The following is a 17,527-nucleotide window of genomic DNA, read 5'->3' as shown; positions in this document are numbered from 1 at the left end:
TGGATCGGTAGTAAAATGTAATGGTTCTGAAGGAGTTAATGTTACATTGGCTTCACTGTGTTCTACTGATGTCACACACAGTCTGTATTCTAGCTCTTGGAAATAGTAGATATATCTGTACCAGATCCCTAAGGTCTTAATAATTAAACCTACCCAAAGTAGTTACACTTTGTGTGATAAACCTTCTTATTATCTAAAAGTAGGCTTCTCTTTTAAATAATCTATCATAGTGGATCCTCTGTCATTAACCATTAGATAGGCCCAAGGCAAAGGAATGGCAAATGTGTCAGTGAACTCTCAAACAACTCTAATCCAGTACCACATGCTGGCAGAAGTAGCCACAATGTATCACGATTGTTCACTTGGAAAATACAACAATGTCCAAAGGCTTTGATGAAGATTCACAGCAAATGGCCCAAAGGCAGGAATGTAATGGAGGTGGAAGCAGTCTTTATGATGGAGGGAATGAAAATCAGGTTGAGTAGAACACACCACAGATGCAAACATTTGCTTTCAGTAGCTGGGGCTGTATGGATGATGGAATCATTGCATTTGAGATTGGAATGGGATGTCATAAAGAAAGTGATTGCATTTTTAGCAGTATTTAGCTGGAAAAAATAAAGATTGTTTTTTTGGAGATGCACCCTCTTAATAGCATTGCATGTTTCATTGGACAGTGATCCCACGTTTGTAGATAATGATACCAGGACCACTAGTGAAGGGAGATGGAATTTCCCAATGTATGAAAAACTGCTAAGGCTGGGCACCCACCCTTTTTAGAATCAGATAATCCATACAGTGCAGCTCGAACCCATTCAGCTCACCGAATCTGCACTGACACACTAACAAGCATCCCACCCTAACCTTGTAACCCCACTTTGGTCAATCCATCTAACCTGCACATCTTTGGACTGTGGAAGGAAACTGGAGCATGCGGCAGAAACCCACACAGACACCGGGAGAATGTGCGAACAGTTACCCAAGGGTGGATTCGAAGCCGGGTGCTGTGAGGTAGCAGTGCTAACCACTGAACCACCGCTAAAAACTTAAGTGAAGGAGTCGGATGTATGCTCAGGGGAGATTGAGTTGAATTGCCAACAACAGTGACAAGTCAGCTAGCTCAGTTTGCCAGACGTTGGGTGGTGATACCGACAGGCTTGGATTCAGTTCCCTTGCCAGTTGAGGTTACCATGAAGAGCTCTCTTACTCAACCTCTCCCCTCGCCCAAGGCATGGTCACTCTCGGGTTAACCCATTCTTTCTCGTGAAAAAAAACACTTCTTATGGGACTGTGGTGACTTCATATTGTAGTTCAAGGCAAACAGCCGTGTGTAGTTTGGTCGCCGGATCTTTGCTGCACTTTTTCATGGATGGAATCCTACTGTTAATCATAATTAAATCCCCATGAAACTTGCTCGTTTTCCTCTTTCCTATAAACCCAAATTTCGTAAATATCTCCCTGAGTAACTTTCTATTTGCTGGCTGACGTTTGATTCCCTTCCTGCGAGAGAGATGTCACTGCACTGTTAGCCAGTTTGGAAACATTTTTGCCAACGGCACTTCCATTTCAATGCAAGCATCTGTTGAACTTCTGTCACTAATTTGCCGGATTTGGAGATGCCGGAGTTAGCCTGGCCTTTCCAATGCCCTGCTTGCGTGTCTGGACCCGCTCTCACACAGTCTCTCCCTCTCTCTCTCTCTGGTCTGACAACGTTTTCATCTTGCCTCCTGCAGATTCCACCTTCCCCTCACACAGTGGGTCTTGCCCAAGTCTTGCTGCTCGCTATGATTCACTGCAAAGTCATGTATGCATTCCCTATTTCCCGCTGTAACTGGGAACTTGGCGTTCTTTGCATTGGGAGGCAGCGGCTCTTCAAATCCGAGCTCCCTGCACAGCCCAGGGGAATTGGCGGACTGCCACAAAGCCCAGCGATCACTAACACTACTATCTTCCTTCCGCAGGGTACTAATACCTCGCTAGAAAGCTGCTGTAGACTCGCAGAAACCCTCCAGTTGTTTGGGCAGCTATGTCTGGTGGCAAGACCGGGGACTTTGAGGTAAGGAAGAGTCGCGCCCGCATTGTTACGAGGTGAGCCCACAGCTGAGTAACCAGTCTGGGATAGCAACCAGGGGATTAGAGTAATCGGGGGGTCGCTGTGCCACGTTCCCATTGTGAAGAGTGCAGGTAAGGTCGCCTGCTGATTGTGAACACGCACTGCAGAATAACTGAACCTACCGTGACTTCGAAACAAAAAACACTGAGCCATTTAAAAAAAACTAGAAAATACACCAGACCTTTTTTCCTTGAAAAAGTACGATTTGCAGTTTGCAAGTCAATTGAATATGAAACGCCTTGTAATTTAGAGAGGGCACGTTTGGCAATGACCTATACTCCTCATGGAGTTATCAGGAACAGGCCACTCGGCTTCTTGAGCCTGGTCCGCCAGTGATAGAGGTAAATCCTCTTATCCCATCTTAGCCCTGGAGCCATCCTCCAGAATTATATCATACCCTGCCATTTATGCCCAAGAACTGAGCCATCGCAGCTCCCCAGGGCAGAGGATTGTCAAATTTTGCTTTACTCTCATTTTCTAAGTCGCAGAGTTCTCACTCTGTGTCTGTGAGGCCGCCTTGCCCAGCCTGAACCGCCCAGTATCCACCCTGTCAACTCCTCCAGTATTTGCTGTCTCCCTGTTCCTCTGGCATTAATTGGCAATCCTATAACCATGCCAACTGACAACCTACACAAGGTCCTTTAATGTATGGTGTCAGCTGGATACAATTTAACCTGTAGGATCCAGCACTAAAATCAGGGACTCATAGGAGGACTGCAGCCCGCCAGAGAACATTGACGTCTGTGTGTGTGTGTGTTTGAGAAGACAAGTTACTGTAAGGTTTTAAGGACGCACAGAGAAAGGAGAGGAGCCAGATCTCGGTTAAATAAAATCACAGTCCGTGCGGGGATTGAACCCGCTATTGTGTATCACGCTCTAACTTCCTACTGACAGCCCTCACCGTACCGGTCTTCGAAGCTCCCCGAGCTGTGAAAAACATCTGATCTCCATGGTGACTCAAACCGCTCGGTTCATCCATCCTGCATTTACTGTTCTGCAAAATAAAACCCCCGGAGCTTTCAGGCAAAGGGAATCGGAGGGGCCGGTGAAAGTCCGGACACAGGTAGTGGATTCGATACCTTCCCGAGCACCTGTGCATTGTCTGGGGAGGGGGCGAGGAGTAGACCGGCTGCAGGGGAGTGATGACAGCGCCGTGTTCACTTAGACTGCGGCTTCTGCTCTCTACAGCTCAGCCATCGAAGAAAATATCCCAGCAAAACATCACAGTGTTTATCTGGCAAGGGGTAACCTAAATGGTGCGAGATTTTCCGTACTGGAGTGACTCACTGTATCCCTCGGTTGGAGAATTCACAATGGGTCAGTGATGGAGTGACTCACTGTATCCCTCAGTGGGAGAATTCCCAATGGGTCAGTGATGGAGTGACTCCTTGTATCCCTCAGTTGGAGAATTCCCAATGGGTCAGTGATGGAGTGACTCTCTGTATCCCTCAGCTGGAGAATTCCCAATGGGTCAGTGCTGGCATGACTCCTTGTATCCCTCAGTTGGAGATTTCCCAATGGGTCAGTGATGGAGTGACTCACCGTATCCCTCAGTTGGAGAATTCCCAATGGGTAAGTGCTAGTGTGACTCCCTGTATCCCTCAGTTGGATATTTTCCAATGGGTCAGTGCTGGAGCGACTCACTGTATCCCTCAGTTGGAGAATTCCCAATGGATCAGTGCTGGAATGACTCACGCTATCCCTCAGTTGGATAATGGGTAAGTGATTAGATTACTTACAGTGTGGAAACAGGCCCTTCGGCCCAACAAGTCCACACCGACCCGCCGAAGCGCAACCCACCCATAACCCTACATTTACCCCTTACCTAACACTACGGGCAATTTAGCATGGCCAATTCACCTGACCTGCATATCTTTGGACTGTGGGAGGAAACCGGAGCACCCGGAGGAAACTCACGCAGACACGGGGAGAACGTGCAAACTCCACACAGTCTGTCGCCTGAGTCGGGAATTGAACCCGGGTCTCAGGCACTGTGAGGCAGCAGTGCTAACCACTGTGCCACTGTGCCGCCCACAAAGTGCCTAAATGGGGTAACCTAAATGGTGCGAGATTTTCCGTACTGGAGTGACTCTCCGTATCCCTCAGTTGGAGATTTCCCAATGGGTCAGTGATGGAGTGACACACCATATCCCTCAGTTGGTGATTTCCCAGTGGGTTGGTGCTGGAGTGACTCCCTGTATCCCTCAGTTGGAGAATTCCCAATGGGTCAGTGCTGAAGTAACTCACCGTATCCCTCAGTGGGAGAATTCCCAATGTGTCAGTGCTGGAGTGACACACCGTATCCCTCAGTTGGTGATTTCCCAGAGGGTTGGTGCTGGAGTGACTCCCTGTATCCCTCAGTTGGAGAATTCCCAATGGGTCAATGCTGAAGTAACTCACTGTATCCCTCAGTTGGTGATTTCCCAGTGGGTCAGTGCTGGATTGACTCCCTGTATCCCTCAGTTGGAGATTTCCCAGTGGGTCGATGTTGTAGTGACTCACTGTATCCCTCAGTTGGAGATTTCCCAATGGATCAGTGGAGGAATGACTCACTGTATCCCTGAGTTGGAGATTTCCCAATGGATCAGTGGAGGAATGACTCCCTGTATCCCTCAGTTGGAGATTTCCCAATGGATCAGTGGAGGAATGACTCACTGTATCCCTCAGTTGGAGATTTCCCAGTGGGTCAGTGCTGGAGTGACTCCCTGTATCCAAGCGAGCCCTTGTGCTGCCCCCTGCTGCCGGATTGGGAATGGCTTTCCAGCCGCCAGCTCCGGTTCACAGGGGTGTGGTGCCGCTCTACTTTTCCACTTATATACGATCAGGCTCAATAAAGTTCCTCTCAGGCATCAGGCGGCGGCTACGTTCGGTGTTTTGTGTTAGAGCCGCTCAAAGTCAGCTTAAATAAGAAATTGTTCTGACCCTTCCCAGGGACTTTTATACCCATCGCCGATCAGAGACTACGGGAATATTTACAAACCCAATAATAAAATGGAAGATGAGAAGTTGAACGAGAAATACGTGACTGATGTTCACACCAAAGAGATCGATTTGATCAACAGAGATCCAAAACATCTGAACGACGACGTGGTTAAGGTAAGGAAGAGAGATGGGGTTTGGTAAAGTTGGAACATATGCAGGAATTAAAGCGAAATAGTTGTATTGAGTGCAGAGAGAGCAGGTTTGCAGGGACAGGGACATACCCAGTCCAACGCGAAGTGCTCTGTGTCCTATCGACGAATCTCTAGTACCTAGTTTAAGTTCCTATTTCTCTGCGAGTCGTGTCTCGCCTGCGAAGCGTCGATTTTTCAGCCCCCGGGGGTGTGGATTGCTGTTGAGCTGCTGATTTGTTTGATCGGTACCAGGGACGGATTGCTGTTGAAAAGCTGTCACAGAACTATTAAGAATAAACACGGAATTGGCCGAGAGATGATTCATCCGTGAAACAGTCTGAGGTTTCAGCGAACGTCGGAAACTTGTAAACAGCGTGAAAAGTGCAAGTCCTCCCGGTCTGTTTGAAAGGACCCGTGTGGATAACGTTGAATTCATGCAAGGCATTTATTAAAAACTGCAGCGTGCAACCTTCACCATACCCCATTGCACCCATCGCCCAGCTCACATACTGTTCACTGCACACAACTCCCCAGTCCACTGTTCATTACCCACTCAACGCAGACCCCGACCCACTGCACCCATCCCCCAGCTCACTTCTCTGTACCGACTCTAACGAATCCACTGTCTACTACTCCCATCTTCCAATTTACCGTGTTGTGTTCATTGTCTCATCCTACTGCTTGCCAGCCCACTTCACTGTAACCCTCAAAGGAATCCACAATCATCTGCACCCATCTTCCAATTCACTATACGGTCTCCACTGCCTCATCTCACTGTCCATTTCCCACTTCACTGTACCGTATCCACTGCCCCTTCCCACTGCCCATTTCCCATTTCATTGTTGTGTGTCCCCTGTTCCCAGCCTACTGCCCTATGTCCCATCCTCCAGGCCATTTTTCTGTCTCACTGCATCCAGGATCATCCACTGACCCCCATCTCTGTGTATGCTGGTCTGTGCCCACTAAGCCCATTCTGCCAACCCCCACCCTCAGTGTTCATTGCATCCATTCCTCAGCCAATAAAATTAAGAGAGACAGAGATAGGATGGATAGTCAGAAATTTTTTTCCCAGGGTGGAAATGTCAAATTCTAAGGAACGTTTGTTTAAGGTGACAGCGGGAGTATTTAAAGTAGATGTGAGTGGAGATTGTTTACACAGAGGGTGGTAGGTGCCTAGAACATGATGTCAGGAGAGGTGGTAGAAGCAGAAATGTGAGCAACATTTATGAGGCATTTAGACAGACACGTGAATAGGCAGGGAAAGAGGGATACGGACCTTGTGCAGGCAGACAGGATTAACCTAGAATGGCATCATGGTCAGCACAGATATGTTGGAATGAAAGGCTTGTTATTGTGCTGTATTGTTCTGTGTTCTATGTACCCATCATCCATCCCAGCACCAAGCCCCATGCATCATCCTCCAGCCCTCTAAATTCTGCTCACTGTACCTAGCACCAAGCCAGCTCCACAGTGTGCACTATATTCAGCACTCTGTAGAGTTACCCAACACCCAGCTTATTCCACACCCTTCAACCTGCTGCACTCAATAATTAATTCATTCCACACAGTCAAAAACTTGAGGAGAACCTACCCACCAAATTTTTACTAATTCAGATATACATATTATCAAAAAAATCCAACAAACCAAATTAGCTTATTTATCAACTTCAGTCTGATGTTGAATGGATGAAATAATAATTGCATAAAAGCTGATAACAATAATTGGAGAAAAGAATGACCAGAACTTGTTTTGTATTTATCATTATTACATCACATATCAATGACATGCTGATGCAATTAAAAGAAAGCAAAAGCAGGTTTGCCAAACCTTATTCATGAAGCTTGTGCAGTTTAAATTATCAAATGATTCTTTTTAATAACAGCAGTAATTGACCCCCAGAAGTCTAAAATCAACATTCAAAAGAAAATCTGTTCATATGATCAATTATGCAATAGAAATGTTTAGCATTATTGATATTGTTAGAAGTCCTATTGCAGTTTTAATTAAAGGGACATTATAACGTTGATAAAATCCAAACTAAGAGTACAATTGTGAATGTGTGCAATGATGTAGTGAAAGCGTTACTATCTCACTAATTGTAAATTTACTTTACATTTTTTTTAAAAAGTATAAAAATTATATTGTTAAAGTTTATAGTGCAGTAAATATCTACCACAGTGAAAAACAATGCCTTCACTATCTATTTTATAAACTGGAGCTTGCTCCCCAATAACAATAGTGAGACCATTTTTAGGTTTAACCATGGAAAGCATGAGGATGTTGTTCGTACTTTGATAGGCTCATCGTCATTTTTCAAGTAAAAACTCTGTCAATACCCAGTTTGGACGGGGGGAGGGCAAGTCAGAGGATTTCCTCATAGGCCTGCCCCTGGGCCTGGCAAGGATGGCCATAAACAGGTCCAGGCAGGGGACCATAGAGAGGGTCATTATGGCCGATTGCCTGAGCCTCTTCCACAGTTATGTTCGGGTCCAGGTGTCTCTGGACAAGGAGCACACGGTGTCTACCAACTTCAAGGTTTTTAGACAGTTGGGAACTGTGGTATGGGGAGTGTTTTAGCTCCCCCTCTGGTTCTATTTTGATTTAATCCCTCCTGTCCCCTTCACTTTTTCAAACACGTAAGCATTGCCCCTAAAGAGAAGAGCACTGCTTCTCACTGGCCACTCAGGTGGTTTTTCTTGCTGGTAGCGGAATATGAATAAAGTTTTCCTCATACGATGTTACTTTACTGTGTCCGACACCTAAGGAAGAAAACAAGATGAAAACTCTATCAAGCAAATTATGTGTAGCACACTTAAATTCCAACCACTGTGGAATCTAACATGTGGGAATTCCACATGTGGAACCTGTATAGTAACACACTGTAGTAACAAAATATTTAAATTAAACCTTACTACAGGAAAATTAAATTGATAGCACAGCAAAGCAATTCTTTCACATGCCGTTACCCATGACTATTGCATTAATGAATGGAAAGGCAGTTTCAAGCAGTCAATGATGTAGCTTTTATTTTGAATCCAACTGTCTTAACCAAAAAATAATCAACAGTATAGCATGTGTGTTTTATTTTTGAAAGCTGTCTTTTTTAAGGCAGTCTTATTTTTTTAAAGACCTCAAACTTTAAAACATCTATTATAGAAATGTGGAAGGAACCACATATGTACATTGTCAACTGCGTCTGCTTGTGTCATACGTGTAGCCAAACCTTAACAAAGACAGTCTTGGCTTCTTACAAAATTCAGCTGTGAACATTAAACATTAAAACAGTAGCGTAGGCCAGAAACTTGGATGATATCAGCACACACTTGTCACTATCTTGTTTGAGCTCCTATGATATATATAGGTTGCAAAAGTATACAAATATGGATATTGACTATAATATAACCAGATAAGTGATGCTTTCATTCTAGGTCCTCTCCAGAACCTTATACAGTGTTACAACTTTAAAATTTTTCTTCAGTAATCATTTAGCTTAACTAAATCTTCACTATTTGGAGGAACAAAAAGCTAACATTTGAGGCTGATTTCAATGCAAATCACCAGTGCTGAAATGCTGTATTTTCTTTAATGAGCTGGCCGATTTTCACATTTTACTATATCTATTTGGCATTTTTCATTTGCATTTGCATCTGCAGTGCCACATTATTTTGGCCGGAGCACTAGAAACTGATGGCCAAAAATAAAATTGTTCCTCTTCAGCTCATGGACATAGATTCTGCTTTTAATTCACCCACCAACTGTTTGGTTACTTTTATTCACAGACTACAACCATTGTGGACAGTAAAAGGGCATCACAAAAGTCTAACCAACTGATAAGCGCAGGCTGGGTTCAGTGAATAAAACCCTTTATTGTTCCTCCCTCTCTCCTACCCCCTGAATCATATGGCATTTGAGCATGTTTGGAACTCTTCCAACTGAACCATGTTTGGGAGGCAAGACTGGAGTTTTGACTTCAGCTGAAATAACTAAGTGCACGCTACATAAAATCAATTTACAACTCTCATTACCTGTGTCAATGTCTCAACAGTTGGCAGATGGTAGATGGCCTGGTAATTTCGCTGGCTTTTCATGTCAGTGTTAATACTGAGGGGAATTATCTTTAGCTGTCAGCAGCTTTTACCAACAGCTAAAAACAGGCTGAAATCTTACTACAATAGGAAAAATAAAATTGGCTTGAAACGTTTGAAGCAGAGAAGAAAGGGAACACGTATACCTTTAGTAAACTCGTAGCCAATCATGGTTAGGAGCCTGCAAATACAGAATTAATTTAAATGGAGTTGGATTAAGTTAAATTATAACATGGTGCCTGTAATGGAAAATCAGCAAAATGGCTTGCATATCACCAAAAAAAAACTCTTGTCTCACCTTTGGTACAAAAGAGATAATAATGCCAACCAATTATAATTGGTTCAAATAGATCACATAAGAATTGGGGAACAGCTAGGAAACAATAACTATCACAAAATCAGGTTTGACACAAAAGTATTGAAAAGAAAAAGGAACAGCCCAAAGATAATGATACTTACCCATAAAAATAATTTCATTGACCTAAGCAAATATATTTTAAAGAAGAAATAATATGAGAAACAATGGAAAAATTTAAGACAGAGATTTCCAACGTATAAGCTGATAGGGTATCTGCTTATTTACGAAAAGATCTGTAGACAACTTCAGGAAGACTGAAGATTGCAGGTTCAGTACATAGATGTCAGATGAAATTGAACAGAGAAATATTAAGTAATACATTTTGAAATGAAGAATGGGATAAAATAATATAAAATCATAAAGCCTTACCAGCAGCAGAAGAAAGAGAGACATGGGAGATTAAGTACAAAATTTTAAAAGCAATGAGAGGATAACTTGATAATGTTGTACAAAAAAAGCTCAAGATTTTGTTTAATAAGTGTATTTAACAGAGGGGAAGAAAATCATCTAATTACAAAATTCCTTGCGCATACTGAGAAAATCCCACAGTCCTTAACAGCAAAAGATTTGCTGTAGAAGTAATAAAGGTATATGTAGCAGCCAAAATGTACACAGCAAGGTCCTACAAATAGCAATGTGGCAGGTAGTCAGATAGTCCAATTTAGTGCCTTTCATTGAGCAATGAATATGAACCAGTACAGCTGAAGCATTAGGGACTCATGTGATACCATGGTAGCGTCCCTACCTCTGTAGCAGAAGACCTGCATTCAAAGATGTGTCATAACGTATCTGAGCAAGTTAGTTAGAAAATATCTATACCAGAAGAACTCCCCACTGTTCTTCACAGAGCTTTGACATCCATGAATCTCTTACTGAAGAATTAGGTTGTTTAAAGCAGAGTTGTCCAATATTTTAGCCACAATAACCACATTTGAAATCCATTTATACTGAATTGCAGTACTGATTAATAAATCTCTAAAATGAGTAATCTATACTGTTGATAGGCAGGTGACTCAGTTCTTGCAGTGATACACTGTGTGTTTTAACCTTTATGTGCATTTGTTAACAAAAAGGTAAGACTAAAAACAGAAAATGTGAATTCTTTGATTTGTATATTTGTTACTTCCTTGGTTATGGAATGATGGTTTTTAATTTTAATAAATATTCATATTTATCTACGTGGAAACCATTTTTAACTAAAATTGGTATGTGTTGCCACAATGCTTGTAGTTAATTGGACATTTCTGTTGGACGAACCACTCGCAATTTAACACTACATTGCAGTGTCAATCTAAATTATTGAATCAAAGCTCGCTCTTCAGTCAGGATTAAAACTACAATCACAGTTCTATCTTGTCTGAGCTAACATGAATAAATTGGTGGTTCGACTGCAGTTGAAGTAACGGATAGAATATTGTGACTTCCCTGAAGGCAAGGTGGAAATGATGAGGTATTTAATCGGGGTGGGCTAGTGGCTGACTTCAACACCTTCCCACCTCCATCCTGAGAATGGCCTCTGCACCCTGTTGCTAATTGAGTCAAATTAATTTAGCAACTGCTAGGCTAAATTTTAAGAGCACCGTTAGAAAAATTGTTTTGCCTCGTTAGAAACAGTGGTTGAAGTTTAATAAATATTTTCTTTCAAATAAAAAACATTGATTATTTGAAGATTAAGCTTTAAAAGGATTTGGGGAGAGAATGTAGCAGAGCTGATAATGTTGCAATGGATCAAACAGCCTGCTTTTATGTTATAGACATCCAAATGATTCTTTTAAAAAAATCCAACAAACTGCAGATGCTGGAAATTGGAAACAAAATCAGAAATTGCTGGAAAGGTTCAGTAGATCTGACAGCATCGATGGATAGAAAGCAGAGTTAATGTTTTGGATTCAGTGACCCTTCATCTGAAGTAGAAACCTTCTGAAGAAGGGTCACTGGACCCGAAACATTAACTCTGCTATGTATCCACAGATGCTGTGAGAGTTGCTGAGTTTTACCAGCAATTTCTGATTTTGTATCTATGGGATTCTACTTTGAGAGGGTTGCCTCTTCATCATGACCAAAATTACAGAATATGGCAAATCTCCAAAAATGCTAAATCTGAGCTTCCACTGCTGATGGAAAACTCATTGCTGCCTACATTAGTGAAGCATGGTAATTATGGATATTCAAAATGAATAAAAATACACTAAGTACAAGATGTTTAAATATTTTAGAAACCAGCGTCTGTAGAAATTTGCACTGTTAACCAAAACAAAGTAATGAATAAGGCATTGATGGTTTTATTACAAATGGCAAATAGTGTAATTTTTTTCCCTCATCTGTAAAGTTGTTAACTTATTACTTGTTTTAAAAGGAAAAATGAATTTGCATTTATATAGTGCCTTTTATACCTTCCAGGTGTCACGTCTTGACTGTCTGCTTATGTCATTGCTGTGTGCAAAATGTGTGCTGCATATGCATAGATAGCTGTCATTATACTTTAAATGCTTTCACTTAACATAAAGCACTGAGATGTGCAGTGAGGTGCTGTGTAAATAAATGCTCTTCTTTTCGCACTCATTTCTCCTTTCGAAAACCAGTGTTGAAACTGCATGACTTATATGTAACACAGCACTGTTGTACTGTACTCTACAAAGAACACAATGAGTGGCATCACTATCCTTTCTCTCTGATGCTGTTACTATATCTTGCCCTCAGCTCATTTCTAGCTCTTTTTTTTAAAGAAGCTTCTTTCTCAAACACTACACTTATCTAATACAATTCACGTGAAAATGAAATTAATAGACACTAATCAGTAAAGGAATTGCTAATTATGTTGTGGCGGGAATTACAATAATTTAAAAGAATTTCAGATTGTATCTGATTAATTTGTACTGATCTAGTCTTACTCAAATTTACCTATTGCACTTAAATTCTACTGTTTCCAGCATAGTATTGTGTCGCAAGATGGGTCAGAAGATTATAAGTGGGTGTTATCAATTCGCCATTATTTCAATTGTGTATTGGCTGTTCTGCTTTAATTAATCCAAATTGGCCGTGGTCAAATTGAGTTAATGTTTAAATACCATTTCCTGTGTATTCCCCTGCATTCATGAACATCATCAGACTGCTGAATAAATAGCATTTCCTTTCACAGTGAAATTATTCAATGACTAAAATTTCCTATTCCCTAGCGATATCACTGGTTGTGTTCTTTGTACAGCACAGTACAACTGTGCTGGATGTTACGTATCAGTCATAAGATTTAAATGCAGGTCTTCAATGGGCAGCTTGAGTCCTGGAGAACCTTTAAAAATAATCCAAATTAATTTATGTTTATAGTTTGTCACTTATCACTTGCATGTAATTCTACTCTGAATTAACTTACTGAATCTGCAGGTATATAAGTATTTGCATACCAGACTCTACATTTTTCAGTGTCAATTTATAGGTTTACCACCTCCATAGCACAATACATTCTAAACTCTCATGTTTGTGTTTTCAAATGACAAGATTAAACATTCTATCAGATTGTTTCTGCTACCTGCTTCCAAAATGGTTTTTGACTACATATTAAAACTTACTTTCACATATCTAGGAGTTTCCTGTCGTGTAACATATCTCAACTATTTCTATTGTTACCACCAATATTTTCTGATCTAATTTTCATCACAAGAGTTCCTTTGCTTTTTTTTCGCAAAGGGAGGATGTCATGAGGATAGAATGAATGTCTTCTTTCTTCTCCAATGCAAAGCCCTTTTGTATAATGAGCTTTAACATTCTTAACTTAGTGGAGAGAAGCCAAAAGCTAAATTTATATCCAAAGGAATTAATTTTATTAAAAACAGACATTTGAAAAATATAGTGTTTAGATGTCGAAGGATGCGAATGCTGAAAATAAAGCTCTGACCCAAATATAAATGATTGGAGGCAGTTAATATGAAATTCAGCAGCGATAAACCTGAGGGCAGATAAAAGTGTGGGTGATGCTGCTGAGCAGGAGAAAGTGTGGACTGCAGATGCTGGAGATCAGAGCTGAAAATGTGTTGTTGGAAAAGCGCAGCAGGTCAGGCAGCATCCAAGGAGCAGGAGAATTGACGTTTCAGGCATGAGCCCTTCTTCAGAAATGAGGAAAGTGTGCCAAGCAGGCTAAGATAAAAGGTAGGGAGGAGGGACTTGAGGGAGGGGCGTTGGAAATGCGATAGGTGAAAGGAGGTCAAGGTGAGGGTGATAGGCCGGAGTGGGGGTGGGGGCGGAGAGGCAATGAAGAAGATTGCAGGATAGGGAGGCAGTGCTGAGTTCGAGGGATTTGACTGAGACAAGGTGGGAGGAGGGGAAATGAGGAAACTGGAGAAGTCTGAGTTCATCCTTTGGTGGTTGGAGGGTTCCTAGGCGGAAGATGAGGTGCTCTTCCTCCAGCCATAGTGTTGCTATGGTCTGGCGATGGAGGAGTCCAAGGACCTGCATGTCTTCGGTGAAGTGGGAGGGGGAGTTGAAGTGTTGAGCCACGGGGTGGTTGGGTTGGTTGGTCCAGGTGTCCCAGAGGTGTTCTCGGAAACATTCTGCAAGTAGGCAGCCTGTCTCCCCAGTATAGAGGAGGCCACATCGGGTGCAGCGGATGCAGTAAATGATGTGTGTGGAGGTGCAGGTGAATTTGTGGCGAATATGGAAGGATCTCTTGGGGCCTTGGAGGGAAGTGAGGGGGGAGGTGTGGGCGCACAGGCTGCCTACTTGCGGAACGTTTCAGAGAACACCTCTGGGACACCCGGACCAACCAACCCAACCACCCCGTGGCTCAACCCTTCAACTCCTCCTCCCACTCCACCAAGGTCATGCAGGTCCTTGGACTCCTCCATCGCCAGATCATAGCAACACGATGGCTGGAGGAAGAGCGCCTCATCTTCTGCCTAGGAACCCTCCAACCACAAGGGATGAACTCAGATTTCTCCAGTTTCCTCATTTCTTCTCGCCCCACCTTGTCTCTGTCAAATCCCTCGAACTCAGCACCGCCTTCCTAACCAGCAATCTTCTTCATGACCTCTCCGCCCCCACCCCCTCTCCGGCCTATCACTCTTACCTTGACCTCCTTCCACCTATCGCATTTCCAACGCCCCTCCCCCAAGTCCCTCCTCCCTAGCCTTTATCTTAGCCTGCTGGACACACTTTCCTCATTCCTGAAGAAGGGCTCATGCCTGAAACGTCGATTCTCCTGCTCCTTGGATGCTGCCTGACCTGCTGTGCTTTTCCAGCAATACATTTTCAGCGCAGATGCTGCTGAGCAGACAAGTGAAATTAATATGAGGTTTCATCTGCTTAATGGAGTTTGCATCTGATGAGTTTGTGAATGTGAGATATTCCAATATTTCTGATTCATGGAAACCAATGATTGTAGATATTATTCAAGCAGAAAAAGCAATTCAGTATTATTGCTTCTTTCTTTATTTTCATAATAAATTTTGTACAAATTGTGCATTTTCTGCAAAAATCAATCATCATGTTTTGTATTTCTCCTATCATAGGTAGATTTTGAAGAAGTGATTGCTGAACCGGAGGGAACTCACAGCTTTGATGGTGTTTGGAAGGCCAGCTTTACTGTCTTCACAGTGTCTAAATACTGGTGTTACCGCCTGCTGTCGGGGCTCTTTGGCATACCCTTAGCGATCATCTGGGGAATTTACTTTGCGATTTTAACATTCATCCATATTTGGGCAGTGATGCCCTGCATTAAGAGCTATATGATTGAAATACAGTGCATCAGCAGAGTCTACTCTATTTGCATCCACACCTTCTGTGACCCCTTTTATGAAGCTGTGGGGAAAATGTTCAGCGGTATCCGAGTATCAATGCAGAAAGAAGTGTAAATAGGAAAATCTTGATAGAAGTGGTTGGTCAGTTTATCATATAAAGCTTCCTACCAAATGGAAGTTCAGTTTCTTTTCCGAGAAACATGTTGGTGCCTTTACTAATCGCACTGTTATAAGAAAATGGTGGTGCATAATCTTTCATTTTATTGCTTATCCCTCAAGCATTCTGTTATCCTTTTATGGTACTTTGCATTTTAATACCGATCTAAGCTTAACACCAACATTCCTTCACTGTTAAATACCATATGACTGCTTTTGTAAACAAAATGAGTCATTGCTTTTCTTCAGCAATTTAGCACGATTGCTACTTCACTCTCTTATTTTTCATAAAAGCCAGAAACAAATTCTTTAATTCACAGTACTGTACTTACCAAGGTGGTAAGGATAAGTGATTAAACACTGAGCATAGGATGTTTAATACTGTTTAAGTAGTAGAGAATGGCAAAATAAATATTTTGTAGTGAAATGATAATTGTGTAATCTCCAAAACCACAACACAACAAAGAATTGTCTTTGTTTCATTTTACTTGAGATTGTTGAATTTTCTAAAAGCCTGAGTATTTTATAAATTACACATGCAGGGTGTCAATCCAGAATATTCTACAACTAATGCCGGCTATGTATTTGTAGAATGGTCATTTAATGTGATTATAAAACTAAATAGCTCATGAGTTTACTTGCATTTTGATGCCAACAGGATTGAACCTTCCCAGAACACCAGCCAAAATGTGTAATGTTCTCTATTAGAGTTCTCTTTTAGTAAGCATTTCAATATTTTTGTCTCTTTGCTTGTATCTTTTAAGGCTCTCTAACCTGGTGAAGTATTTGAAAGAGAGCAATGGCAAAAAAAACTGACAGTGCAGCATACCTGATGCCTCCATCTTTTGAAAAATTGTGACAAATGAGAAATATACCATATGATTATCAAAGCAAATATTGATTGTATCTCAGATTCTCCACATTGTACTTTGCAACATCTTAACTAGCATTATGAAAATAATTATACAACCCAAAAGGGTTAATAACCAGAATTTTCCAGCTTTATAACTGCAGTAATAGCAAAAGCCAAAATCACAGTACATATTACTGAAGCAGAATATGTTTTGATGAGTAGAATAACCAATGGAACACTGTGTGCACCACACCTTCCCCTTTTAAACATGCTCCTAGGTTCAATCTTTTTTTCATGCCAAATGCATCAACTGCCATGGTGAAGATATACAGCAAAAAATTTAAAAAGTTTGCTACAACTGCCATGATACAAAGACATAGTTGGAAAATTCTTGTGGGGGTTGTATATAGTCAAAATATAGTTTAAGGTCTTCCACAAATTATAAAAAACTAATTTTAAAACCATAGTTTTTTTTTGCAAAAGCTATTTTATACAAATGCAATTATATCACTTATTAATCATACAGTATATAAAATTTAGCTTTTATTTTTCAATGTCACTTTTTAATTGTTTTTTAATTACTTGATGTCTTGGTAGATTTTTCTAAGTCATACTGGAGCTTATTGATGCAGTAGAAGCATTTAAAGTATGTTAGCATGTAAGAGCTGAAATCATTTGGGAAAAAAAAATAAAGAACCAAAAGTTTACACCAACAAATTTGAGTTATATTTTTTGACATTTTGTTTTTGTACTAAAACTGAAAAGTGAAATGTTCTTTCCTCAAGTTCAAGAAGTTGAAATTTGGTCTTTAGTGCAACTTAATCATAACCATAAAGAAATAATTTTAACATAAGATTTCATCTAGGGTGTACAGAGCAATAGAAGTAATTGTAATTTGTGTTGCATGGAGTTTACATTAACTCTATGCCTAAGGCTGTTATATATATAATCTGTTAATATATTTAGTGTTTCTCCAGTGTTGTAAGGAGAACCTTCTACAGTTGATGACATATTATGTCATATTACAGAACTGAGCTGTCATTTGTACATGAAATTGACTGATGCCTGGCAAGAGCCATCCTCTATCATACCAATAAAGTACCAACCCCTTGAACTTTC

General features: G+C 41.3%; 1 protein-coding gene and 1 long non-coding RNA gene across 6 annotated transcripts in view; one reads left to right on the top strand and one right to left on the bottom strand.

The window, feature by feature from the left end:
- LOC132824926 (uncharacterized) overlaps positions 1 to 5,356 on the bottom strand; it is a 10,885-nt gene extending 5,529 nt beyond the window's left edge. Inside the window, exons 1-2 of one of the 2 annotated variants that reach the window (XR_009645726.1) lie at positions 4,361 to 5,356; positions 3,015 to 3,107 (exon numbers count right to left, since the gene is read on the bottom strand). This is a non-coding gene — a long non-coding RNA (uncharacterized LOC132824926). The remainder of the gene's footprint in view (positions 1 to 3,014; positions 3,108 to 4,360) is intronic. The other variant, XR_009645725.1, reaches the window with a different exon arrangement.
- Positions 1,730 to 17,527, top strand: cav1 (caveolin 1). 4 transcript variants are annotated; one of them, XM_060839803.1, is made up of 4 exons: positions 1,730 to 1,804; positions 1,962 to 2,056; positions 5,045 to 5,209; positions 15,172 to 17,527. In XM_060839803.1, exons 2-4 carry the CDS (start codon positions 2,027 to 2,029, stop codon positions 15,511 to 15,513), a joined length of 537 nt encoding a protein of 178 aa, XP_060695786.1. In that variant the 5' UTR covers positions 1,730 to 1,804; positions 1,962 to 2,026; the 3' UTR covers positions 15,514 to 17,527. The 4 variants fall into 4 exon arrangements, with proteins under 4 accessions (XP_060695786.1, XP_060695785.1, XP_060695787.1 ...); XM_060839802.1 differs by lacking the exon at positions 1,730 to 1,804 and having other exon boundaries at positions 1,846 to 2,056; XM_060839804.1 differs by lacking the exons at positions 1,730 to 1,804; positions 1,962 to 2,056 and adding an exon at positions 2,168 to 2,184.

The sequence above is a fragment of the Hemiscyllium ocellatum genome, chromosome 19, assembly GCF_020745735.1.
Source record: "Hemiscyllium ocellatum isolate sHemOce1 chromosome 19, sHemOce1.pat.X.cur, whole genome shotgun sequence".
Taxonomy (NCBI): Eukaryota; Metazoa; Chordata; class Chondrichthyes; order Orectolobiformes; family Hemiscylliidae; genus Hemiscyllium; species Hemiscyllium ocellatum.
Note: the sequence above shows the minus strand (reverse complement) of the source record. Positions and strands in the feature narration are given on the sequence as shown.

Coding starts and splice junctions, on each gene's coding strand:
- cav1 (XM_060839803.1), top strand. CDS start 2,027: ATGTCTGGTGGCAAGACCGGGGACTTTGAG. Junction 2,057..5,044: donor GCAAGACCGGGGACTTTGAG/GTAAGGAAGAGT, acceptor GACCCTTCCCAG/GGACTTTTATACCCATCGCC. Junction 5,210..15,171: donor TGAACGACGACGTGGTTAAG/GTAAGGAAGAGA, acceptor CTCCTATCATAG/GTAGATTTTGAAGAAGTGAT.